The sequence below is a fragment of the Chaetodon auriga genome, chromosome 13, assembly GCF_051107435.1.
Source record: "Chaetodon auriga isolate fChaAug3 chromosome 13, fChaAug3.hap1, whole genome shotgun sequence".
Classification (NCBI taxonomy): Eukaryota; Metazoa; Chordata; class Actinopteri; order Chaetodontiformes; family Chaetodontidae; genus Chaetodon; species Chaetodon auriga.
This window is the reverse complement of record NC_135086.1, coordinates 9,841,555-9,868,124: the sequence shown is the minus strand read 5'-3', so window position 1 is coordinate 9,868,124 and position 26,570 is coordinate 9,841,555. Positions and strand designations below refer to the sequence as shown.

General features: G+C 44.2%; 3 protein-coding genes across 3 annotated transcripts in view; all 3 read right to left on the bottom strand.

Annotated features, from left to right (window-relative positions):
* The window catches only part of asmt (acetylserotonin O-methyltransferase), a 15,996-nt gene extending 6,533 nt beyond the window's left edge, over positions 1–9,463 (bottom strand). Inside the window, exons 1-5 of the mRNA XM_076747163.1 lie at positions 9,136–9,463; positions 7,527–7,701; positions 7,182–7,311; positions 6,279–6,347; positions 3,093–3,211 (exon numbers count right to left, since the gene is read on the bottom strand). Coding sequence (XP_076603278.1) covers positions 3,093–3,211; positions 6,279–6,347; positions 7,182–7,311; positions 7,527–7,701; positions 9,136–9,231 — 589 coding nt within the window. The 5' untranslated portion in view covers positions 9,232–9,463. The remainder of the gene's footprint in view (positions 1–3,092; positions 3,212–6,278; positions 6,348–7,181; positions 7,312–7,526; positions 7,702–9,135) is intronic.
* A 639-nt stretch (positions 9,464–10,102) lies between these two features.
* Positions 10,103–18,747, bottom strand: akap17a (A kinase (PRKA) anchor protein 17A). Its single transcript, XM_076747317.1, has 7 exons — positions 18,623–18,747; positions 17,367–17,714; positions 17,035–17,253; positions 16,355–16,567; positions 14,583–14,731; positions 13,789–14,029; positions 10,103–13,539 (listed from the first exon to the last, which is right to left on the bottom strand). Exons 2-7 carry the CDS (start codon positions 17,691–17,693, stop codon positions 12,631–12,633), a joined length of 2,058 nt encoding a protein of 685 aa, XP_076603432.1. The 5' UTR covers positions 17,694–17,714; positions 18,623–18,747; the 3' UTR covers positions 10,103–12,630.
* Positions 18,748–20,932: 2,185 nt separating this feature from the next.
* Positions 20,933–26,268, bottom strand: sowahca (sosondowah ankyrin repeat domain family Ca). The gene is made up of 4 exons (XM_076747513.1): positions 25,675–26,268; positions 24,855–25,243; positions 23,812–24,201; positions 20,933–23,101 (listed from the first exon to the last, which is right to left on the bottom strand). The coding sequence occupies exons 1-4, from the start codon at positions 26,027–26,029 to the stop codon at positions 22,643–22,645; spliced, it is 1,593 nt and encodes a 530-aa protein (XP_076603628.1). The 5' UTR covers positions 26,030–26,268; the 3' UTR covers positions 20,933–22,642.
* Positions 26,269–26,570: the final 302 nt, after the last annotated feature.

The window sequence follows — 26,570 nt, the reverse complement described above, 5'->3', positions numbered from 1 at the left end:
AAAGTTCTGTGTTTACATGTTAAGTTGTTAACATTTTTGCAAAGAGACTCTTCTTTCCATCCATACTTTCTGTACTTTAAATGTACATAAGTACATGTATGTTATATGTATGTTTACATGCATCTATAGTTGATTTTATTTCGTATCTTTTTATTGTCTACCTGTTCTTTTATTTTTACCTCTCCTTTCTATTCTTGCTGTTGCTCCAGGTAAATTCCCCCAGTGTGGGAGTCTTATCTATTTTATTTTACCAGTGCATTTTACCAATGCTGGTTTACTCTTACTGTGACAAAAGTTTGAGTGCCTCCTCCCATTGCGATATCACGGTGTTTTCTGATGTAAATCTTTTTCCCCATAACTGACTTTGTTACATGTAGCAGCATGAAGCAGATGGCTATTTACATAAAAACATTACGCTTCAGAGCCATGAATACAATTTCCTTAGAGCTGCAGTAACCTTTAAGTTGATTATTCATTTTTAAACAAAACATACAGCTGAAGTGTGTGTTAAATGTCACATTAAAATAAATCAAGGCGGAGGTCTTCACACAGACAGCCAGTATAGAACAAAGCAGCTTCATCGTATAAACGACGGAGACTTTGGATGCGGACTGTGATACCTGATTTGGATTTTAAGTCAGCTAGTTGGCAGAACGTGAGACGGACGGGCAGACCTGAGCAGCAGGTGTGTGCAGACACAACAGATGCTGTGTGAGAGACAAAGTCTTAAAGGGACACTGCAGTCACTCCCTTCACGCGCCTGCTGTCCACACACAGTTTTTGGTGATGCACCTTATTGCATAAACATGAACACGCAACCCCATGCCGAGAGAGGAGAGACAGGAAGGCTGTCCTTGGTGTGTGCCCGTGCGTTCGCGTGTGTTTTGTGTGCTTTTTAGTGGCTTCACAGCTCCCCTGTGTGGTCAGCGGAGGTGTCACACACAGGAGGCGGCCACCCAAGGGTTTCAGCCAGTGTTGGTACACTGAGCCGCCTGCTGCTTCTTCACCAGGCTGGAGCCAACGGTTTGAGGTTTTAAATGGCCAAAACAGAGAAAAATAAAGACACTTCTTTTTCTTGAAAATCGTGGAGGCTCTTTTACTCATTTCGTTGTTAAACTAAGAGACATTCAGTCTGGGTTGGAGAGTCTGTTCAGTACCTCTAACCTGATTTATCCCAGTGGGCATTCTGAGAAAATAAATACAGGGTTTTCAGGGATAGTGCATTGGATCATTTGCTGCATGAGTGTAATCTTGAATTTGGACAGACACACTAAACATTTATTCTTGGAAAGGGCATTATTTTTAAATTCTCCATTACTGCTCTGTTATTATCCATCATCTAGTATATCTGATTGAGGAGCAACGTTCAGCTCTCAGTTCAGTCAAAAAGACAGGAGGAGAAATGAGAAAGAATCGGCAACATCGACACGACAAAAGCTTTTTTCCTGTTATTATTCATATCATTAAGTTTTTGTTAGGAGGTGAAAACTCTTGTGACAGCAGAAGATTCATTTTCCTTTTTTTTTTTTTTTTTTCCTTTTCCCCTCCATCCTTTGTTTTTGAGCCTGCTCTGTTCTCCTCTCGTTTCTCCGCATTTCGTTGGAGGTCCCGGCCTCACATCGCGGAGTTCATGTTGCGTTTGTTCAGCCTTACTTTTGCTCACTTTTTTCTTTCATTCCTGAGCCGTTCGCTCTCTGCGTAAACCATTTCGCAAGAAACCTGCTGTACAAAAGCACTTCATGAATAAATCTGATTTGACAAAGAAGATTACACAGCAGAGAAGGAAGCCACCGTTTATACCGTAATGGGGGCCTATCCAAAGCAACATCCTGCTTCAAATTCATGCATTTTGCTTCCAGCTTCTTCTGTTGAGCAATAGAAAGAAGCTAAATTAGTCTGCAGCTCATTGAAGCTACATGTTTTCATGTATGCTTTAGAAAAAATAATAACAATAAAACCATTTAGAATCCATATCGTACACCAAACGAGTGCAGACTTTTGACGAAAAGCTGTTTTCAGACTGACTGAAAACTGTAGCTCTGCAACAGCAGGAAAACTCTTAAATTTCTTGACTGTCTAGGTTGTCAAACTACAAAATCAGGTATTCCAGCCATTACCTGGAAAGAAGTCGGGTGGAATAGACTGTTGTGACAGACATGGCTGGATACTTCACTTGGTCTCAGCAGGTTAAACCTCTGCTCAGCTGCCTCTCTGTGAACACTTCTTTTGTTTTCAGCGTAGAGGAGCACACAGCTCAAGAGTTTTTATTGGAAACTCTCTGAGTCTGTCCACTCGGAGCATTTTTAATGTGAAAGGAAGCCACAAATGGAGGGAAAGAGATGCGTTTTTTAAGTTGATCCGCATTAGTGGGCACATGGTCAGGGGTTAAAACAACACAAAAGCCAAAGCAAGTGTTTTTTCCTACAACTTATTTCTTATTATGCTGGACAAGACCCTGAAATAGCATTTAAAAAAATCATGGCATTAACAAAACTCCCCTGAAACCCAGACATCTTAACTGCTTTAGGTGCATTAACAGCTTTACATACAGGAGCAGGTGACCCGTGGCGGCGGATGTTTCGTATTTATCTAATCTAGCATCAGCCCCATGTGTTTGTACTCTGTGTTCGTTGTATTGTTGTTTGTTCAGCTCTGAAGGGGAAAAAAAAGACATGATTTAAACATCTTGAAGATGTTTTCCTGACGGATACACAATGATGTCAGCACTGAAGGGAAACTCCAGGTGGAGGTGACTTTGACTTGTGCGTTGGGAAGGCTGACTGATTTACTAAGAGTCATTAACTCAGCGAGGCTGGGGGGGGTGTATAATAAAGGTCACAGTTGACTGTGTGTGTTGTGCATTTTTGTGCTCACTCACTCACACACACACACACACACACACACACATTGTACTGTATATATGTGTGTGTGGCTGAGCCAGCTGTCCCACTTAACACATGACACCAACAATTTTAAATGTTAATGATTGTGAACCTGTGACCTTATGGAAATGTGATATGGTGACTTGATAAACACACACACACACACACACACACGCACGCACGCACGCACGCACACACACACAAACCTACCTCCAAGGTCACATATGACCTTGAAAGGCGAAAGATCGAAGGCTGTGATCACGTCTTTACCACAGATGTTCCAAATGGAGTTCATTAACTGCATAAACTTCACCATCTCTTCATCAGACCTGTACACACACACACACACACACACACACACACACACACACACACACACGCACACACACACACGCAGACAAAAGAGTCTGTAAGTCAGTAGTCAGGACTGCCTCTCTTTCATTGAAGTCTTGCTGTATGGAGGCAAAACCATCTTTGTCATTTTTGTATGCTGTCAACGATGGGGCTACTTGCTTTATGTCCACAATAAACAGACAAACACACACACACACACACACACACACACACACACACACACACACACACACACACAGTGCCTCTCCTCTTCAACAAAGTTCTTCCCCATGGCGACGCAGTGTGTGTGTGTGTGTGAGAGAGAGAGAGACAGGGTGCAGCAGAACAGAAGAGCCTGTGGTGACTGCTGCTGCTCTGAGGAATCTCCACCTCATCACCCAGCACTCTGCCATGGAGCCACACACACGCGCACACACACACACACACACACACACACACACACACACACACACAGCATCCTCTGTTCTGTAACACTAGAATTTTATTTATCCAAACTTGCGATCAGCCATCTGATACACGAGCCAACTTCGGACGGCGCGGTGACCTCCAGAGGAACTTTGAAAGTGACTCATTGTCGCCGCTCCAGCCTCTGATTACATTGGATGTGAAAAGACGAAATGACTGTGAGGCCAAACAGCAGCACTGTCAGCTTTAATTTGAGAACATTTTGGACAAAAGTTATTGAATGCCCCCCAACGATAACATCTGCAGCGCTCTTTGTCCCCGACTGAGTACGACTATGTGCACACTACCCCATCTCCAGTCATACCGAGGAAAAGATGCTCAGCCTGGTTATCTCTCGTCCTTGTAAAGACAGCATCGTAACCTCATCATGGTTTCCGATCTGTATCTGTCTGCTCTCCGCACACGCACGTCTCACACTCCTCAACATCCCCGCAGGTCTCTGTCATATCTGTACACTGTCAGAGTTATGGTTTGTGGCTGTCTGAGCACTGTTGTGTGTTTTACTGCTGTCTGGTTGCTTTACCAGCAATATAAGACAGACAAAGAATGGTCCACTTTGACCAGTGTCCTCCATCAAAACGGAGACAGCTGCATCAATTTTCAGTGTAATATTGCATTTAACATCATTAGCTATGTTCCATTTGTCGGTCAACGGCATTCAGCATCAAACTGCTCTCTCTGACTGAGATGCAGAAAAATGCATTTAAAATGAATCACCAACATATCTACTCAGTTCAGATAAAAAAGTACTCATATGTACTATTAAACCTTCTCGCTCTGCACTGTCTTAAAATCTCAAAACCTCTCTAAACCCGTGCTCTCTTGCCATCCCCCCCCCCCCCAAATCTCTTCCGCTTTCTCGACTATGAGAATTCAAGCCGCGGACAGGACTTGGCTGTAAATTATTCAGGTGCAGTACATGGCTGGTTAAATGACGATGAGTAAACAGGAGCCTGAGTCATCCAGCCAGCTTTGAATCATCCTGCTCCTTCGACAGCCCTCCAAGAATGCAGTGAATGACTTCAGTGGTTGTTTCCTCTTGCTAATTTACCCACAGCATTCACAGGGGAAATCAGCAGGGACAAACAACTGCTACTCCACATTAAATCAATTGTGCGCAGGTGTTGAAATTTTTCTTGTCGGGTATTTTCATTTTCAGCCAATTAAAGCTGAATTGCAAATTCGTCCACACAAGGGCGCATTAAGCTGTGTGTGCATGGTTCATATGTTGAATATTCCCATTTTGCATACATCTTTTTTTAACGAGGCGGTTTCTGTGAGATCTTCGGCTGCTTCTTAGAAGGCTGTGAGAACAAAAAGGGCAAATAGGGAGATGATGCAACTTACGCACAAGTCCCAACAACCACCTATGAACGCAAAAACTGCATGATGTCTACAAATGAATAAGATAACAAAACGCACTGAATAATTTCATATTTCATAACTTCTTTCTACTTCTGTTGAAGTGAACACTGAAAAATAGCAAATTCATACATCTGCACATGTGGCGCTGCATTGAATTTGATTTATTCAGATGTAAAATAATAATGGGAATGTGCATTTTAACATCTGTTTCATCTTGCAGTTGTGCGCATCAGATCCCCTTCCATCAAAGTGGTTTTGCAAATCGTGCTATGATGAGGACAAGATGGAGGATGTTTTGGTAATTTTATTCCACTGTGTTTCCGTTTTAGCGGTCTCTGTTCCTTCGGGGCTGGCAGTGCTTTAGAGTACAGGGCCTCAGGCAGGCCGATCAAAATCTATTAGCGAACAAAGTGTTAAACTTTTAGCGTGTGACCCTTGAAAACTGCTGACCAGCAGATCAGTGAAGCGTTAAAACTGTGGGCACTAGATACTATAAACACACGAGACCTCAAGGACAATGGCAGATATATTCTCTCTCTGTGCTCCGAGCTTCCACACATCACTGCCCACATCCTCACGCGCACACACATGCACACACACACACATACACGCACACACACACATGCACGCACGCACACCAAATAAATCCCATGAGTCTGTTTTTTAGGAGGAAGAGAGAAGAGAGTGACAGACAGGCTTAAGATGGAGAGACAGGGACAGAATGTAAATGAGCAAGAATGTGTGTTTGATCTGTGTGTGTGTGTGTGTGTGTGTGTGTGTGTGTATGTGTGTGTGTGTGTGTGTGTCTCCATGTATTACTCACATTGTGGGGACATATGTATCCGTTTTCACAGTCACATTATGGGAACTTGCTGTACTTGTTGGGACAAAATGCAGGTCCCCATAATGAAAATCATTAAATTTTAGGATGAAGATTTGGGTTAAGGTAAGTTTAAGTTAAGGTTTAGGTTAAGGTTCGGGTTAGGCAAGTTGTGGCTATGGTCATGGCAAGTCTCAAGGAAATGAAAGTCTATGTAATGTCCCCAAAAGTGACGAAAACCTACAACGTGTATGTGTTTGTGTATGAGGACATAAATCTACGTAACATAAATAATTGATTTTAGGGTAAAGAATTGAGTTTAGGATAGTGATGGGGGAAGTGTGTGTGTGTGTGTGTGTGTGTGTGTGTGTGTGTGTGTGTGTGTTTCTAACCTGTAGAGAGCTTGAAACAGGTCTTTTGAATTGACTCCAAAAGCCTTTTCATACTGGTTTCTTCCCTCTCTAGAACAAGACAAAGACAGAAATATGCGTATAAGACGACCACATTATATGTGCCCTGAGTATGTGACTTATTTGATGAAGGGAGGCTCTGGCTATTGATTGTCTCCCTGCTTAAATTCTGCTTCAGCTTCATCTCACAGTTGAAGCAGATGAAATCAATAAGCTCCAGTGCGTTGACATGAATTCACAATCGTCTCCTGCCTATTTTAGGTAAATTCACATGTTTCTGTTGCACCCTCCCACACAAGCGAGTGAGTCATTTAGATCAAGATGCCTTGATCCTTGAGGAATCATCTTTACTTGTATGTGTTTTCAGTGTTTCTCACAGATGGACTTGACTTGTCAGCCACAGTGAATCTGCCTGAGAGCTGCTGGCTGTCTTCCCTCAGACATTATAATGAGACTAAAATCCATCTTGAGACGCTGTTCAAACAGAAAAGGAGGAAACCACATCCTCAGGCTGCAAAGCAAAACCGTAGTTCTCACAGCCCCTCACTGCCCACCTGTGTATGTTCACCTAATTGAATAACATCCTACTTGTGCATTTTCTTAACCTTGATCTATGTGTTTCAAAGCAGTTTGCATTTTTGCTGGAAAAATGACAAAAAAAGTTGACAATGAATTTTCTGTTGATTGCTAATTGGTTAGCAGTTCAGAAGGAGAAGGTAATGGTGATGGCAGTATACACAGTGAACATGCAAAAAAAAAAAAAAAGTCATTTGTCGCAGCTTGCCATGGATGGTGACCCTCGACATGAATGTGGCATAAACTCTTTCAACTGTGAAATTGTGTGCAAACGGCAGGCAGGGACGTGGCTGCGCTCAGTGTGCTGACCTGACAGCGTCGGTCAGGTAGTGCCAGCACAGGTAGATGGTCCTGGAGCTGTACTGGATGGACTGGTAGAGGGATGAAGGACTGGAGCGGGTCAGGTAGACACTGGCCTGCTCTGTGTTACTGTAAAGCACTGAACACGGGTGGTGGGAAAGGTGAGGGAGGAGATGAATGAAGGAGGTGCAGGACAGACAGACAGGACAGAGACAAGGGGAGACGTGTGCGTAGGTGGTGCAGCTGTGGTAAAGCAATGAACGCAATAAATCATTATAACATCAGCAAAGTTAAGGAGTTATTGTATTATTTACTTGTACATGCATGTATGCATGTATGCGTGTCTGTGCTGACCTCGTCCGCTGTCCTGGCGTGCATTGAGGAGCTGCAGCCCGGTGCAGGCAGCCAGCAGTCTCTGTGTACCATCCAGACTGGCTCCAACCGCCTGACTGATCTCCTCTGCAGACAGGGGGCGCTCTGCACCCAGCAACACATCAAACACACCGAGCTCGCAGGAGGAGAAAACCGCCTGAGACGGAGAGGACAGAGAGGAAAACAGAGGCAGAGTAGAGTATAATGCAGTGGTCTGTCTGCAGAACGGCGTCACAGGTTAATTCATCTCTTAGAGCGCATCGATTCAATTATCTGAGCCAGTAAGTTATATCAATTGTCACATATAGACCTTTGGATTTAATCAGGACAATCATCATAATGATGCTTCAGACTCATTTCAACAGACAGACCAAATGTCTCCATGTGTCCATTGTAGATTTGTTTGGTGCTTCATGCTTCAGCGTCCCACTCTGCTGAGTGGGTGAGCATCACGCACAATAAAGGCTTAACAAGACTTCTGTTTTTAACAGGATAACACGATAAAGTGTAGCTGAAGAAGTTTGTTGATGTACTTGTGGATCTGATGTTCTCTCTCTGATATATCTTACATTATTTCATCCTTTTCAATTCTTCTTCACACTTTCTGCTGTATCAGATTCTTTCAGATCCTAATTTTCCATCTGTCTCCTTCAGTGGTGCAAGAAGTATTCAGATGCTTTCCTTAAGTAAAAGTATTTAAGTGTTATGAGCAAAATATACTATAAGTATCAAGAGTAAAAGTACTCATCCCGGTCAGTGTTTTACTTTCATATATGATATACTGAAATGATATTACTGTTGCATTGTGTATGTTGCATTTCACTGCTGTAGGAAGTTGAGCTAATTTAAACTGCTGTATGTCCTGTTGGGTAGTTTAATAGTAGTGTGTAGTTGTAGTTGTCCTGTGAGAGCCTTGTATCTCTGAAACAGTCAACTTCTCATGAGAAAACTGCCTGAAAATGTATTTTCCAGCTAATCCAAGGAGTTTTTTTAAATATCATATTTATCTTAAGTTGTAGGGGAATTTTCTCAACCCATAAAGCAAAACTTAATCCTTCAGTTTATCATGTATTTATGTATGTTTTTGTCTGTTTACAGACTTCAGGCTGCAATTAACATTTAACTTCATTATTCACTCACTTTGATTTTTTTAAAATTAATTATTTAATGTACAGCATGCACATCACAATATGTCAGAGCAGAAGATGGCATCTTCAAAATACTTTTTTTTGTACAGCCAGCAGTCTGAAAACCCAAAATACGCAGCAACAAATACCACAAGGGAAAAACTGGAACTTTACAGTTTCGCTTGAAGAATGATTTCAATGAACTGATTCAAAGTTTATAATTTACCTTCTGTTGATGCACTAATTGGTTAATTGACTTATCTTTTCAGCTCTTCAGAAACTTTATCCGTGTGGCTTTAATATCTTTGATGCTCTTACAGTATCAGCTATCACAAATGCTATTAACTCAGCTCACCTTCAAGCTGAGGAGAAACTCTTGTGTCAATAACTTTAAACTGAGTACAGGTGCATCCCTGTGTGTGATCCATGAAGGTGAGTGTGCACGCACGACATGTTCATGTTACCTTGGAGATGAGGAATCCTTCCATGTACTCCAGTATCTTTCTGGGGTACATGTCTGCAGCAGGCGTCCCCTCAGATGAACCTGGATGTTCAGTCATGGCTTGTTTGGACGGGACTCCCCCAAAAAAGTGATGAGAGCGATGAGCTCCTTCAGACTCTTCAACGTGCAAAGTGAGCTTCTCTCCTACTTTGTTCTGCTCTGGAGACACTTCAACAGGTGTACATGCATGACAATGAAGACAAAACCAGAGTAAGGCTAGAAAAAGTGCCCACCCAGCAGCAGCAGCGGCGGCAGTGAGAGCAGCAGTGGGCTAAGCTGATTACAGCCAGATAACCCAGATTAGAGCAGGGGCTCAGTCTGCTCTGGACAAAGAAACAACTCTGTGGCAACACACTGCTGCCTTGTTCATTATCTCTCACACTCCAACACACTCGGATGGAGACTTTCACTCGGCGCATTCTCATACCAGACGGGCTGCCCACAGTTTTCATGACCCCGAAACGTGATTGACAGCAAACCTTTGAGGAGGAAACTGTGCTGTGTGAAAGACGTGCTCCCTTTCTCTCCTCCATATGGCCTGATTGCACTTACGCTGAGACTAATGGCAGCATCAGACCTAATGACACAGGCTGTCACATCACGCGCCTTGATGAGGTTACACACACTAATCAGTCTGACGATTAATTATTCATCCGCAGTTCATGAAAGCAGAGGTGTGCGGACAGGATGTGGCACCTGGAATTAGGTAAATTGTCACCTTGATCCTTCATACGAGGTTTTGACTGATTATATAGAAATACAAATCAGCTGCTAAGTCATGCAGACGTTTCTCAGGAAGGCTTTTTAAAAAGTGACGGACAAGAAGCACATGTACAAATTTAAACTTGTTGATCACGGTGGTGCACAAGATTTCAGTGACAAGGCTGCACGGCACATCGTCAACAATAGAAAACAACGCTCTCAAAAGGTTTTCAGCTGGGATGTTTTATTTTAACCATGTGTATGCAAGACATGCTCGAGTCGATCACGAGCAAACAGTACACAGAACCAAAAGGCTTTGCCATGACGAGTAAAAATGTTGATGAGCAGTGTGAACAAAACTGACCTGAATGACGTCTCCGGAGCTGACATACAGCTACGGGAGCGGCCCGTGCCGGGGTTCAAAATGAGCTTTTTAGTCTGTCAACAGCCGGTAAACTGAAAAACAATCTACTGGCCGAATGTTTTTCAACCTGCATGATGAACAGTGGCTGTGTCTCCTCTGTAACGACAGGTTTGCTGGAGGATTTTCCTTTTAGTTATTTTAAGAATTTTGATTCATTTTTAATATTGTTGGGGTTTGGACTATAAAACAAGCATTTTGAGGGCCTCACTTCAGGCTATGGGAAATTGTAATGGTATTTCACTATTTTTAGAATTTCTACCAAACAATCAATCAATTAATACAGAAATTAATCAGCAGATTAATCCATAATAAAAACAATCCAGTCCAGTCTTCCCTCAGTGAAGTGTTCAGCGTGCCACTGGCTGCAACGCAAGCCCAAAGCGTGTGACCGAAAAAACACTTTTCTATCCTCTTACAGCCTTCTCTTCTCCTGATTTGTGGCCATCAATTATTTGAATTTTCCGAGTGCTGGGCAGCTGCTTAGAGGAGCCCACGGCTGCTGATTGTTGGAGCAAGTTTGGAGGACTCACAGTATTTATGAAGCTTTGCAATTTGCATCACCTGGACTTTCCTAACGATGAGTGAGAACAAGCCCAAACAAGCTCGTTAAGGTCTGAGATCCTGGTAAAAGTGATGAGAGTTCAAAAATAATGCACTAACCTCATTTAAAACATTTAAATGAATGTTTTCATCTCAAATAAGTCCAGTTTCTACTCACTTGACTCAATTCACAGTAACAGAAATTTCCAACAGGCTTCGTCCAAACTTCTGCAAGCCACTTCAACTACTACAGTTATTGGTGTGTTATTGGTTGAGCCTCCCCCTGTAACTGTGGCTAACCTGTGCGTGTGATGTACACTTGCCGGTTTGTTGTGGGACACGAGTCTCTCACAGTGTGAGAGGTAAGTACCAGCATGTCGCCACGTCACAGAAGATCGTCTGCTCTCAGGGGTGGCCTTAACATGGCGAGACAAGCACATCTACTGGCTGAAGGCCGTGTGTTGCGTTCAGTGTCACAGAAGAAAAGTAAAAGTCCCTGCTCAATCAACATGACTCGTGTATTCTTTAAAGCAGGGAAGTGTGAAACACTACTTAAGACGTGGTCAGTCAACTTGTGCTGCAGTGATGAGGGTTTGGAGTGCCGGTGGCCGCTGACTGCACTTATTTTATTTGCCAACAAAGAGGTTTTACTCGCTTTTGGTGAGTGGCGGTGTTAATTTTGGACCCTGGTCTGTACAATTAGTAGTAAGGCTAAAGAAATGCATGCAGCATTACACTGAACATGAAAGCAGGACTTACACCCTCACATCCCAGTTTCACTTGTTACTGTGCTGGTCTGGCTTTGACCCCAGAAGCTGGTTTCCTAAGCAATGATGATGGAACAAAAACTCTAAAATCCATCACTTGTTTTCAAGACTCACATCCGACCAAGCAAACAGGACCGCACTGCTCGCTCAGTCAGGTCTAATACGTCATCATGCGATCATTAGGACTGTCACAAAACTCACACACTGGACAAATCACGTCTTCCGAACATGAAGAAATTCAAATAAAACTAAAAGGAATCAGTCTTTGCCTGCTAAAACTGTGCAACCATCACAGCGCCGTTCGGCTGAGCCGGACAACAAATCTGTTGAAGAATTCACTGTTTCTCTGAGCTGCTTATCCGCAACACAGCCAACACTGAAGAAGTATTCCAAGAAACATCTCACGCCGTCTGCAGGGCAGCCTGAGCGCAGAGGTGTGCTTCTAACAGTCGGTGGAAATTTCACATTTGTAACGGAAAAGCAGCCTTTTCTGTTCGTCCAGTTGTCCGCTGAGGAGTTCCACGACTACGGCAGCTGTGACTTCCTGCTGATTTACATGTCAGTGCAGGATTTTTTTAAATTTTCTGTAAACAGGCTACAAGTGTGGACGAACACGCTGGTGCCACATCAATGAAACAAACACGTTACGCTCCCTAAAGCTCGCTGGAATTCATGCACAAAGACGACTTTCTTGCTGAAAATGAAAGTCACGAAGACATTTCTGGGTTCACAGTACGTTTAGACGGGTGTGTCAGTCTACAAATACAGCCGGCCGACGATATTAGCTTTTGATTTATCAGCCTGTGGATGTTCTCTACTTCCAATACAGTATCACTCATTTTAATACCCTATTGTGTTTATTTTTATTATGGAAATGAGTTTTGGTGCACTTCAGTCCAAATGTTGATGTTACGCTTGTTTCAGTGGAGTTGACTTTAACTTCTATCTATATTCTGAAGCCCGTTGAACTTTAGGTGAAATCCCGGAGGATAAATCAATCGATTAGCTGATCATATTGATGAGATCAGCGTCGTCTGGAGTGGCTCCTGTCTCGACTGTCGCTGTGTCTCCTGTATCTTCGACTGCAATGGCTGTGACTCCTCCTGTCTCTGCTTTTATTGCTGCTCCTGGAGCTGCCTCTGCTGTATCTGCGGTGGCTGTTCCTGCGGCTCCTCCCTCGGCTGTAACTCCTCCCGCTGCTGCTCCGGCTCCTGTCCCAGCTGGAGCTCGTGCTCCTGCTGCAGTGGCTGTGGCTGTGCCTCCTGCTGCCGTGGTGACTGCAGCTCCTCCTGTGACGACTGGAGCTCCTCCTACGGTGGCTGGAGCTCCTTCTCCTCCTGCTGTAGCTGTGGGAGCGCCTCCTCCTCCCACGGCTGTAGGAGCTCCTCTCTCTGCGGGAGCGGCCCCTCGCTCCCTCCCTGCTGTGCCTGTGCCTCACCCCCTCTTCCCTCCTTCCCTCCCGGTCTTTCTTCCTGTCCTCCCCTCCCCTCCCCTCCTCTCCTGCTCTGTTTTTCCCCAAGACGTGGGAGCTCGCATTAGATTTGGACACCTGCTTCTCTTTCCTCTCCACTGCTTTGACTCCGTTTATCCGGCCCAGGACTCCCATCACCACATCTGTGCCACCAGCATCAGAGGCCTCCTCACTCGTAACAGGTCCAGCCTGATCCTGTATGCTCGGAGGTCTTGCGGTTTTACTGCTGCTCTTCTTCAACAGGTTGCAAAGCAGTTTCTCCCTGAGCTCCTTCTCTCTGCGCTGGAGCTCCAGCGCACGCTCCTTCTCCACCTCCACCCTCCGGAGCTCCTCTTCCTGCTTGCGTCGGCAAGCCTCCAGCTGCTGCAGGCGAGCTAGTTCCTCCTTCTGTCGAGACTGCTCCTGCCTTTCCCGTTCCTCCCGTTCTGCCCTCTCCTTCTCCTCCTGCTGCTGTTTCAGGGCCTGGAGAGGAGGAGGAGGAGAGAAAGGAGGTGAAGATAAGACAAACAATAAAAGCCAAATTTAGTTTAGACGGTAAGGGCGAGACACTCCTCTTTTTGGGGTATTACAAAGTTTCAAATTTGTAGATATTTACCTCTGTATTGGTGTATTATTACATACCAGAGGGGGTGTGTGTGTGTGTGTGTGTGTGTGTGTGTGTGTGTATGCCCTTTCAGAGGTGTGCTGTGCATCTCGGTGTACATGTCCTACCTTGGCTCTGGCCAGCAGCTCAGCAATGAGCCGAATTGATTCCAGGTTGCGCTGAGCCAGCAGCAGCCTCCTCTCCTCCATGGCGATCTTCATCTGCAGCTTCTTTTGCTCCTCTTCCTGCTGTCGCCTCACCCTCTTCAGGTTCCTCCTCTCCTCTCTCTCCCGCAACTTCTGCTCACGCTTTCGCAGTCTCTCTTCCTTCCGCCTCTCCTTCTCCTCCTCTTCCTGCTCCTTCTGTTTCCTGAACAAAAGGCAAATTATCCTCCGTGAATATTCGTCATTACTGGGTAACTTTTTGCTGTTGACTCTTGTCAGACAGGCCTGTGGAGTGAGGCACTGCCAGTTTTCTTAGTAAAGTGAGCGTAAAATTAAATTAACCAAACATAAATCATTACTTTCGGTGTGATATACTCATTATTATACTTAAAATGAATGGCTGCTTCTAATATTAAATTGGTTATATGAGAGAGAGGTAATGTGTCTTGTCTCTTTCACAATGGCGTTTGATGGATGGAGCTGAATCCTTTTCAGAGCCACTGTGTTATCATGAAACTCTACCCTGAAAACATTTATTCACAGATTTAATAAGACTTCTAAAATGGGTGAGCTGGGGATGGATATACTGTAAATGTAAAAGTGGGTGAACTTCTTGGACAGGAGAAACATTCATATGGAGGTCAGACAAAAGGGGAGCATCACTGAATTTTCCAACCTGAAAGCTGACTTTATTTCCATCAATTTTGTTTTCATCTCTTCTCTTTTTTTCAAGACCAAGCTCTTGTAATCCATCATACCTCTCCTCCTCCTTACGCCGCTCCTCCTCTTCCTTCTCCCGCCGTTTCTGCTCCTCTCTCTGTCTCTCCAGCTCCTGTAACTTCAGCCTCTCCAGGCTCCTCCTCTTCAGAGCGGACTCACTCAGGTGCTTGCTGGTGTCAAAGGTCACCTGAGGAAAGCATGTATGCACATATTATTACAAGAGCTTAATACTGACACTACAGTCCAGAGTATACAGTCATAGTGTAATGATAATTTGCCAGTCGATTACCACAGCGCCTTGGTTAAAACTGACCAAGTAATCTTATGAATGTCATCATTTTCCAAATACTCACACTATAAAATTCCATCTCTTTGTGCATTTATGGAATGTACCAACAGAACCCGCCTCCAACATCTTCCTTTGTTCCTCATTTCTTTTATGCAGACCCTGCTTTGCTTCTTCTACCCTGATTTAATTTTCACCCTGAAGCTTTATTCTGGGGATTAAGAGACCTGGCTCTCCCTACCCTCATTACCTTGGAAATAATGATGACACAGCTTTAAATCTCATTCCACTAAAAGGTCTTCAAGCTGCTCTGTGACTCTGAGCGACACATTCTAATTGCTAAAATCTGCCTGTCTGTAGCATCACTGCAGCAGCTGAAATTCACTGGCGGCCTCACACACAAAGCCGAGGCACGTAGATCTCTGATATGCTCTTAACGGTCAACGGTGGTTGGGGCATGTCTCTGCAGGTATCGCTGACAAAATGACACATAACACAGTAGGGGTGTGCAGCGTACCGTTTTCAACACCATCACAGGTGTCATATTCTGCCACAACATGGACATGCCCTGTGCTACACTAACTATTGTAGTTATATAATATACTTCAGGTTTTCTGACATGATATGCTTGTATGTCTGTGTGTCAGTGTCGGGCAGTCATTTCTCCAAGCATTTCTGAAGCTCAAACAAAGCGGAGCTTTCCGCTGCAGGCTGAAACAAAACTGCAAGGATCAGTAAGTGATCCTGAAATTCATTCTTTTTCTGTAGTGGTTTGAGTTATTCAATCTTTGGGTAACAGTTTGTCCTGCAAATGTGCCCGAGACTAAACTGAGTATAAAATTTAATGTCGAGTGACTGGCAGTTTCGCTACTTTCCAAGTAGCTTGACTAAAACTGGTGTCTGTCGCTGTTGTATGTAAATGTACTTAATAGACATGCCCCCTGGTACACTGACTGTTGTACTTACATAATATACTTTGGGTTGTCTGCCAACTAAATGTGGTTGGGATGTCTAATCCTTCCCCTTGTCTAACTCTGATGAATTTCATTACATTTCATAATTAACCAACATTATGGAGCAGGTTACTTCTTCCGAAACACATGAATGTTATACCTCATTTTCATTCCTACTTGATAGAATCATGTTTTGCATTATATGAGCTACAATAGGCTAAGCTGCGTCCTCTGCCTAGGTCTGCGAGCCTCGGCACTGAATGTCACTTGTGTTCAGCAAAGACTAAAGAAACCAAACCTGTGGTCACTATTTGCCTTATTGGGAAGAAGTCTCTTTATACATCTTCATCATGAGTTAACCCCAAGATGTCTCAACAGCCTGCCTCTTACAGTTTGCACTGATCAGTTTTTTTTTGCCTGCAATCACCCCAATGTGTCTAAGTTCTGCAACAAAATATTTCAAAAGTTCAGCTGAATACTTGGGAATAGAAATAATCATTCCTCATTTGTTCTTGCCCTACCAATTAACATAGATAGCGCAGTATCTTCCAACCATGAGAGCCTGCAGTACCTTGATGTTGCAGGCCACTGCCTTTCCATCGTCTCCTTTCAGCATCAGCTTCATGCTGCGCAGAGTGTCCATTGCCTTGGTGAAGCCGCAGTACTCCTGGTACTGGACATAAGCCTCAAAGTTCAGATGACCCCCAAAACTGAATGTGTTGAAGTTCTTGTCCAGCATCTCCTCCCGGTACGGGTCCAGCATGGGGATGTCAACATTTCGCACCTACAATCAAAAAAGTTGGACATTGACAAAATCAAATCTGTTATTTTTGGCTCTGTTTGTAAATATTAATGAAGTGACAATACGAAGTGCATGACAGTCTTTAACTAGAGTGTGTGTGTAAGTGTTCTCAGTCAAAGACATCAGATGCATAAGATGACAGCTACCTCTTTAAATCTGAGTGAAATGAAGTTTATTAACTTACACATAATTAAAAACTCAATCCATGCAGAATTCCACAGCACTGACATTACACCTACAGAAAGAATCAGTCTCCCAAAAGACCCACTGTAATTGCAAAATGTGCACAGATATATATAATACCACCAGCCAGCAAAATTTAAGACTAAGTCTTCAATAACATCCTGCATGCTATGATGTGTTTGCAGCGACAGCTACAGTGCAGTAGTTGTGTCTTACAGCCTAGTGGGACATTACCTAACTAACAAATTACATAACGTGAGTTTCACCTTGCCAAATGTCTGGAAGACAGCAACGAGGGCCTCTTCAGAGGGCCGGTCGGGGAACTGGCTGTCCTTCTGGCTGAACCAGCGGCAAGGAAGTCCCTCCAGGTGGATGGTGTCAGGCCTCTCACCTGGCAGAGTCTCATTCATGTCCTTGGCATCGCGGAAGAAGGAATCCCAGTCATGACGTGTAGGGAAGTCCACCTTATTCTCTACTGCACGAACCTGAGGAGAGAGGGAGAGAGGGGATGATAATCATAACACAGACGGTGCAATCAGCAACATAACCAGCAAAGTTTCACCATGACCTTTGTGGTTCACTATAATGTCAGCCTTGCCTTCAGTACATCAGTAAATCCACTAAGTTTGATGCTCTTCCCATCCAGACGGCTCAGCAGGTTCTTGACCAGCGTCTTGTTTTCCACCTCGCCCTCGAAGCGGATGAAGTCCATGGTGCTCTTGGAGATTCGCAGGGCTGAAAACTGCTCTGGAGCGACCATGGCCTTTACCCTCTCCATTACCTCCCAGTTGGAGATGCTCTTGCCTGGCAGTTTGAGCTGGGGCAGAGCCACACTGACGGTCATTTTGGCAATGGGCTTGAGGTAAAGGTTGTACTCTGAGGAGAGACACACTGCCTCCGCTGTATCATGGACGATGGTGGTCATGGCTGCAGACCGGAGGGGAAGCTGCAGAGAGTTTAGAGAGACAGTGAAGACATTTGTCACATTTTATCTGATCTTGAAGTAAACAGTTAGAAGACTATTTACGAGATTTCACTTTACAGTACCATAAAACAACCAAAATAGTGGTTCACACACCAAAACAACCGAAACTCGATTCAGCAGTTTAATTTGATGCCTTATTTATGTGCAAACAAACAGGTCTCATAAAGAATGGATTTAGACAGACATGTTAACTGTCCCCTTAAAGAATTTGTATTTTCATATCCATCAGAAAGCTGCGTTGTTGTCACTTTCGTCTATCCAGATAATAACCTCTTCTGAAGGTAGATGCACCATATATCACCACTTTTCTTTATCGCTCATCAACCGTCCAAGCTTCAAACCGGCTAGCTTTAGCTCGACCTCACTAAGATTAAGGTTACTAGCGCTTAAGTTACACTAGCATTACATTATGAATGTTGGTTGTACAAGCTAACGACTCACTTCATGCTCAAGAAAAGTGTTTCGTTGTCTGTTTATGTTAACACATTGTGACTAAACGTTGCGGAACTTTTGTTGCATGCTAACGTGTAAAAGCTGTAAACTGTAGCCTACGTTACTAGCTTAACGCTAGCTGTAAAGTTTAGCTAGCGTTAGTCCCTTGAGGGAGACAAACTCGAGAGCTGCTTCATGAAACAAACAACTAAGTTAGCTAATGTTAACAATTAATAAACAATGTTGGACCAAACACTAGTTAATATGCGCCAACTGCCTTGGCTAATGACAACAGCTAACGTTAATGTAATTTCTAGTCAGCTATGGGCTAGTTAGCCTGAAGTGATCTGTAACTGCCGCTTAGCTACTGAACAAGGTCCGAGTGATTTTACATAACGTTATGCTGAGATACCACAGAAGATGTCACCGTCACCTACCTAACATCAGTTAGCCCCCTGGAAAAAAAAATATCGACAACCGTAACTCAGCATGAAGAAAAAAAATCATTGGGGGAAAAAAAGAAAAACCTAACTACATGCCACTTCCGCATGCAGTGAACTTTGACCCTAAAAAGAGACAACGTGTGGCTGCAATATGGTGGCGTTATTTCAGAACAGTGACACCATGTGGACAAGAGTATGCAAACAGTCACTGTCATTCCTCTTTGGTGCATGCGGTTGGCTTTTATCAATGCTGGAAGGTAACTAAGTGTATTTACTGAAGTCCCGCGCTTGGGTACAGTTTTTAAGTACTAGTAATTTGCTTGAGCATTTCCATTTTATGCTCCTTTACTCTTACTCACTACTCCACTACATTTTACAAGCAAATATTGTACTTTTTGCTCCACTACACTTATTGGATAACCTTAGTTACATTTTGCTTTGCGGATTTAGATTAATAATACAAAATATCAACTAATCAATGATGATACTAATAAACTATGATATACCAGTATAGGTTAAGCTACTGAGCAATAAAGGTTAAATTAAAATTAGCTTCACCTGCAACACTGAAGTGATACATACACATTAATGCATCATTTCTCATAACGCAGTAATACAATATAAATGTCAATGAGCCATTATGCATAATGAGTACTTTTACTAGTACTTTGATGTTTCTTTTGTACTTTTATTAAGAGTTTGATTGCAAGACTTTTACTTGTAATATTACAGTATTTTTACACTGCAGTATTGCTTGTTTTACTTAAGTAAAAGACCTGAATACTTATTTCACAGCTGGTTTTACAGTTACATGATTGGTTGAATAGAGATCACCTGTGTGTAATCAAGGGGTAACAATTGCATGCAGTATAAATACACCTGTATCTGCACACAAGTTTGTATTTTATGTATATATTTAATTTAGTTCAATGTATACAAATCTGTTTCCACTTTTACATGTAAAGCTCTTGTCAATTAGCTTCAAAAAGGTCACACTAAATCTGCTTTGAGTCAATGTTGTAACACTATAACATCATTTGTAGGGGCTGTGTGTTACAGGACAACAAGCATCCTGCTGACAGTGCACATTTGTTAATAGCCTGATGGCTATTTGGGACAGTGCACATTTGTTACAAGCTTGATGGCTGTTTGGCACTGTTGGTCACAAGTTGTGCTTTGTATGGATGTCACCATGGCTTTGGTAGCTGTTTGGGGAGAGAGTGAGAGATGGGGATAGATTGGACATGGATTAGTCCAACAGTGGAGGCCCCAGGCAAAAAAGTTGGCACAGTTTCCCTGAAAAGATGGCAGAGGAATTTACATAATAGGCATTACTCCCTTCACTTTGTATGTAGGTCAGTAGCTGCAGTCAGACTGTGTCTCTACTCCATCCCGATCAGCAGTCATCTAACAGATAGGCTGCCTAAGGCAAAAGACTCTAGAGTCTACTGGCCCCTGAAAAAGCTCATCCCCTCAGTGACCTCTTTAAATCTTGTTTGACTCGTAGATGAGGCCAAAATCAGAGATCAGGAAAACATGAAAAGAGCACACTCTGAGTCAGGAGAATTTCCATTTACACATTTGTGATTGTAATGACCGTGTACATGTAATCCTGCTTTTATGTGGCTGATTTGTTCTGGTAAACATGATGTGGAGGACATTGACTGGAAATCTACCATGTCCCTGCTTATGAATAGAATTTAACCAACTCAGACTTATCACATTTTGCCTCTTATCCTCACTGACAGGCTGGTTTAACAGGCTAACTACATGCCTAACAGAAAAAACAACAACGGCTTGTCCTCTGTCACTTCTTATAATGTGTAACATAACGATGACACATGGGGGAAAAAAGGAAATCTGCACTTTAAATGTGAATTTGCATCAAATTTTATGTTTTACAATTACATCCCAACCCAAACTAGACTGGTGTGGACTTGTCCAGATCACTCAGAATTTCATTAATCTTGTGAGGATGTTTCATCTCTCCAACAATGGAAGCATGCACACACACACACACACACACACACACAGAACAGGTGCAGAATGAGGACCAGCTGTGAGTGTATTGGGTGGCAGCGTTACATGGGCAGCTTGTGGACAGGAAGCGGTGGATATACTGTAAATGCTGGACCAAAGCTGGCAGAGGGGGTCATCAGATCATCAATTATTCAGCACCAGCAGACACGGACAATCAGTCGGTGTCAGCGCGACGAGCAAAAAAAAAATATCCCGCTTCATTCGGAGCTTTGGTCCATTCTGGTTGAGTATTCATGAACGTATGACATCTCTGAGCATCGTGCGTGCAAGTGAGCACCGACTTGTGCTAAACATTATTGCTTTATTTCATATTGAAGGATGAGACATGGAGAGAGAGGTGACAGCGGCTCAGAAACAGTGTATTCACATCAAAACTTCACAGTGAACAATGACTTACAGACATGAAAATGAACAGTGCACAGCATTTACATTTCCCCCCCTTACTCATGCATGTGAAAAAGTGACGTCAAAGTAGGTTTGTACAAGACATTTCTACATCAAAAGAGTCCACCATTACAATTACATGAAGGCCTAGGATTTGAGTACAAATGCTACAAAGTACAAAGGGAACATTCATGAAGTCTACCACGCGTCATTGATGCAATAATCAGTTAATAATAAGGTTCACATATTTGGGAAAACAGTCAAAAAGTCAATGTGCTCCTCGGGTAAATGTACAGCATATTCTGGTCTCGACTCTTCACATGGTGACGCTGACATGGTTCAAGAAGAAATGATTGTGTACATGCAATGGTAGAACAATACAAGAGGCCAACACAGGCAATTTATTAAGAATAAGATCTGGTCCAGAGTGATAAGGTGGATATGAATCAGTTTGTTTGATTGCATATGCTGCAGAACTAATCAGTGCTACACTGTTCACCAATAGAAAGACCTCAACCTGCATAACCGTCGACTGAATCCGATCCGGACGTGAGCCGATTCTGCAGGACACAAAGACGCAATGTAACGCTGAGTGAAGCGGACTCAGAGGGTTTGAGGTACGTTAGAGTCAGTAGAAAAACTCACATAAGCAACGTCAGCTCTCCCTGCGCTTCCAAACGTCTCGAACTAAAGCCACAGCAGCCTGGAAACACTGCATCCCTCCATCTGGGTTCTGGAAAGAACTTTTTCTCAACTCTCAGATCGACAGAAGTGAAAGGTATTATTTGATACAGTGCATTACATCGCCCTCTTATACCGCCTGTGAGTCTGACCTGGGACCAGTAACAGCTGGCTTGGTTTCAGTTGGAGCAGTTTCCTCCCATCATCCCAAACTCTCCTCAAAGTGACAAGTGCAAACATGACAACTGTACACGGCTGTTTGGACATTACAAGAATTCTGTGGTGACAACGGTTTGGATACTAAAATCTGCTACTTGAAAATAAAAAAAGGTTCGTTCACATGACAGAAACGTACTAGGAAACAAGTCAGCACCGTCCGATCAAAGGAGGTTGAAATATAGAAAATTAGTTCTCTGAATATATTACTTCACTCTGCAAACAAAAACAAGATCTTGGAAAACCGCGTGAATCAAACCAAAGTGTTATTCTCTCTAAAGCGGAAACCTGATACAATCCTGCCTGCTGCTTTTGCATCTGTGTAAACATTGTTCCAGTGTCACTAAAAATGTACTGTTCTGAAACAGAGCCTAAAAGCATGATGGGAAAAAAAGAAATTCTTATAACTCAGTTACTTTGCAAATGAAATGTTCCATGAAGTGCGGCCTGCTCTCAGTGCTTAACAGAAGCATAATCACTGCAACAGGAACAAGAATAAGTTAGATTTGTATTTAAAATCCGGTGATAATAAAACTTTAAAATCAGCTCGACACTATATATTAGGATGTGTACTCTGAGTTTGGTCATAGAAACGTCTGACCTGTCAGCTTATGAAGGTGAGTAAACCGTATTGTGTAGATCGAAACGTCACACTGGTTAGGATCTCTATCGCTGGTTCAGAGTTGTGTAGCTTCATCCAAACAGGTTGGACAGAGGCCGCGTTCGGAGAGGGCTGCTGGGGACCTCCTCTCCTCTTCCCACCTCCCCCGGGTCCCTGAAGGAGGCGCTGTGGATGATCTGGGCTCGGTGGCGTCCTCGATGCAGCCGGGCGTTCAGGCGGCTCAGGGATGACTTCCTCTGCATCCCCCCCTTGGTCCTCCCGGTGGCCTCCTCTGGCGCCTCAGCGGGCGGGTTCAGGAGCCGCAGCGGGTTCAGGTTGCCCGGGAGGACTCTGGGAAACCTCCAGCCGCGGCCTCCGCTGCTGCCGCCGTTCGTGTTTTCGTTGTCTGACTCGGCCCCCGGGGAGATGACCACTCCCTCCTCCTGCAGGTTAGCGGCCAGCGGGGGGGACAGGTACTGGATGGCTCGCCTCCCGCTGTAGTCTCGAGCCTCAGGGTCCGCCTCCCAGTCTGACAGCAGCACGCGAACCACCTGCAGCACACGAAACACCGAAATCTGGTTACCTGACGACTTATTGTCCTGATCAGTCAACTGTTATTCTGTCCTTATAGGTTTGTATTCCATATTTGGTTTGAATTGTGTGTGTGATACTGTCACATTATTTATTGGTGGATGTGTTTTGTGCCATTTTGGGCAGATTTATTATAAGATATGTCGTTAAATTCTATTTTCAGGGTGACTTTTTAATATCTGGCCTTGTACAATGGATGAAGCTTTGGTTTTTAGGCTCACTCTGACTCATTTACATGTTTTCTGTGTTGATCCAGCAGCACTACGCCCGTCCAAAACTATGATTTTTGCATTAAAATTCCACTGATTTCCCTTCCTGGTAATGATTTGTGTTTGTGATCCCCTGCTAGCATCTCTTTAACTTACTCTGTTCAAAACGGCATCAGTCTTCACTCTGAAAGTAAATGTAAGTAAAAGGTTTGATCTTTGGGTACGTCTGTTGGTTTGATCCTGTTGATTTATACGTCTGTCTGTCCATCCCTCTCTGAAAGAAAAGCTTAAGACTAGAAATAATAACACACCTGATCTATTTCAATTCATTTTGAGCAAAAAAAAAAAGTTCGCTCATTATTTTTCTCACTCTGGACCTTTAATGACTCTAGCTGGAGCTTAAACAATTATCTGCTGCTTCACTGAGCAGGCGGAACACCTGACACCACGCCTCCACCCACCTGTGTGTGTCCGTGCATGGCTGCCAGGTGCAGCGGCGTGTATCCAGCGCTTGATCTCACGTTTACATTCACAGGTACAGCGTTCTCCTTGGCGAAAGCCAGCAGCTGGGAGATCAGCTCAGCGTTGCCCTGCTTCGCCGCCCAGTGGAGGCAGGTAAAGCCGGTCACAAAGTCTCTCTTGGCCACGAGGCAAGGCTCCACAGAGAGCAGGGGCTGCAGGCTTTCCCACAGGCCATCTGAGGCGCACAGCATCCACTCGTGTTCCAGCGGGTCCAGGGTCACCGAGGCGCAGTCCTCATCAGTGGCCGAGGAGAGGAGCGACGTGGAATCTCCATCGCTCCGCACTGAGTCCCGGAGGCGTGAACCACGGTTGATCAGAGACCTCCGAACCTGCAAAGGGCAGAACATTAGAATGAAAGAGGTTTTTTTTTCTTTTACTGGTTAAACAAACATAGGCTGGATACCAGGGTACTGAGCGCCGCTGTCTGTCACAATAAAGCATCAAACTGTAGGTAGACGTTTTTGACAAAAAAAATATCTGTTTTGTTCGCTGTTGTCTGGTGATGATCACCAAAAGGAGGTCATCGTCATAAGGGGCCGGCCTGCCGAATAGTTAAGGCAAGCTGGATTACATCACTGTCAGTTCTCTCAGTTACATAAGACAGATGGTGTGGACTCACACTTCATGAATATTGCATTTCTGGTCACACCCCAAATGGCGTTTTCAGTCAGCCGTCAGAGGCTGTGCTGCACCTGTGTGCCGTTCATGTTTTGGAGCACACCCAAAGGTGAAGCACCTGCTGAGACATCCCTGGTTCAGGCGAGGCCAAAGGTGTGACACAGTGCAAAGTTTGAAGCAATCGAAAGCAGTGCAGCAGCATTTTTTTGCTCTGTCTGAATCAGTGGTTTTTACAGGGCGAAGCTACTTTCTCACATGCTTCGATTGTTACTCACTCGTTTCGACTGCTGTGCTTTGCAAAGCTGCCATACAAACAAAATGATGATGATTTTTTTTCCATTGCCAGAGGAACACAGTATCCTACCTGAGGAGAGCTGCTCATCATCAGCTCGATGAAGTTCCTGCGACTCCCTTTGGGTGTGTTGATGTCTCCCACGGGGTCCAGCCCTTCCAAGGCGCTGTCCTCAGACAGGCAGCTGATCAGCATGGCCCGCTGAGACCCTTTGGACACCCTGCGCGCCCCTCTCACCTGCTGGTTGTGGGACCCCGCAGGGTGAGCCTGGTCCAGATCGGGCAGCCCAATCACCGGGGCTGACTCGCGCCTCCTCCTCTCCCTCAGCTTCACCTCTCCTCCTCCACCCGAGGTAGGAGTCGCTGTGTTGGTCTTATTATTTTGGGAGGGGGCTGCAGGTTGCTCATTGGCATTTGACTGCTTGTCATTGTCCAGGCTGGCAGCCAATGAGCTGGATCGTCCTGTGGAAACATTGGACATGTTTTCTGTCATTTTCTGTCAAGTTGTCCGAGGCGTAATCTTAACCTGAGCTGACTCCAGTGCAACCCCCCCATTGTAATCCCCACAGGTATGCACTAGGTTAGCCTTGTTATCCTCTCTGCATTATTATCCTGGATGATTGTAAACTTTTTGTGATTTTTGGCAGGAAAGAGGTCAAAATTAACGGTATTGATCATGGGATTGTGACTACTTCAGTCCAGGCCAGTGTAGTAGGTGTTGGCCCTCTACCCAGAGGGCCAAAACAATCAGTAAATAATTAGACAAAACGTTACTGATTATGCAAATATATATACACCATGGGTTATAATTAAAAAAAATAAGGAAATATGCATACATCAATGAAAAATATCCAAACAAATAATGAAATGAACTCAGAGTGCGCATCCCTCACCTGTCTGCTCTCCGTCGTCAGGGTTGCCGTTCACACAGTTGTTGTCGTCCAGTGTCTCCTGGATGTTACCGTTGCACTCCGCGTGATCGTGGCCGTCTGTGTCCGCACGCATCACCGAGTCCGCGCCGCCTTCAGCATTTAAACACACAAATTTCACGCCGTCCTCCACTTTCACGAATCCCACGTTGTCCACGATGCTTTTCAGCGCCTCGCGATCCACGCCTTCCTTCGACTGGTCATTCCTCCCCTGAATTGATAGGAAATGATCGATCAGCTCCATCTGTTGGACCCTCCCTCCTCTCTCCATCAGGAACTCCTGCACGGCTCGCTCCGTGCACTGGGACGCCATCATCATCCCGAACGGCACGAGCAGAGCGCAGAGATGGCTCAAATAAGTTACACGAGAAGGTTCCAAAATGACTCCATGCTCACGCTGCTGTCATTTGCTGAGGTCGCTGACAACGGATGACAGCATCTTCTTCTCTGGTTTCCCCCTCTCCTCCATGGGGAGTATCGAGCTCTGGCAGATAGGGGTCGCACGTACGTGAAGCAACCCAGCAAACGGCTCACCATGGCGAAAAATCATGCTGCATTCAAGTGCTCCTCGGAAATCCACCCTTCAAATGACGAGTACAATCTACCATGTCGTTAAAGTAATCTGATTTTTTCAGAAAGCACTTTTATTTTAATTATCTAGTGGGCTCTAATGACGCGAGAAAAAAGTGGAAATATACCTCGGGCCTGGCTAGGATGACTAACTGATTGAGATCTGTAAAATCTGACAAAAAACCTGTTGATAGTGTATTTTAAGTCGACATTCCATGGTAATCATCAATCATTCATGGTAACTTTTCAAAATATTGACCAAATCATTGTAGTGCCTTTGGGATTCTCTA

Coding starts and splice junctions, on each gene's coding strand:
- sowahca (XM_076747513.1), bottom strand. CDS start 26,029: ATGATGATGGCGTCCCAGTGCACGGAGCGAGCCGTGCAGGAGTTCCTG. Junction 25,244..25,674: donor TGACGACGGAGAGCAGACAG/GTGAGGGATGCG, acceptor ATGTTTCCACAG/GACGATCCAGCTCATTGGCT. Junction 24,202..24,854: donor TGATGAGCAGCTCTCCTCAG/GTAGGATACTGT, acceptor TGCCCTTTGCAG/GTTCGGAGGTCTCTGATCAA.
- akap17a (XM_076747317.1), bottom strand. CDS start 17,693: ATGACCACCATCGTCCATGATACAGCGGAGGCAGTGTGTCTCTCCTCA. Junction 17,254..17,366: donor GATTTACTGATGTACTGAAG/GCAAGGCTGACA, acceptor CTCTCTCCTCAG/GTTCGTGCAGTAGAGAATAA. Junction 14,732..16,354: donor CAGTGGCCTGCAACATCAAG/GTACTGCAGGCT, acceptor TGCTTTCCTCAG/GTGACCTTTGACACCAGCAA.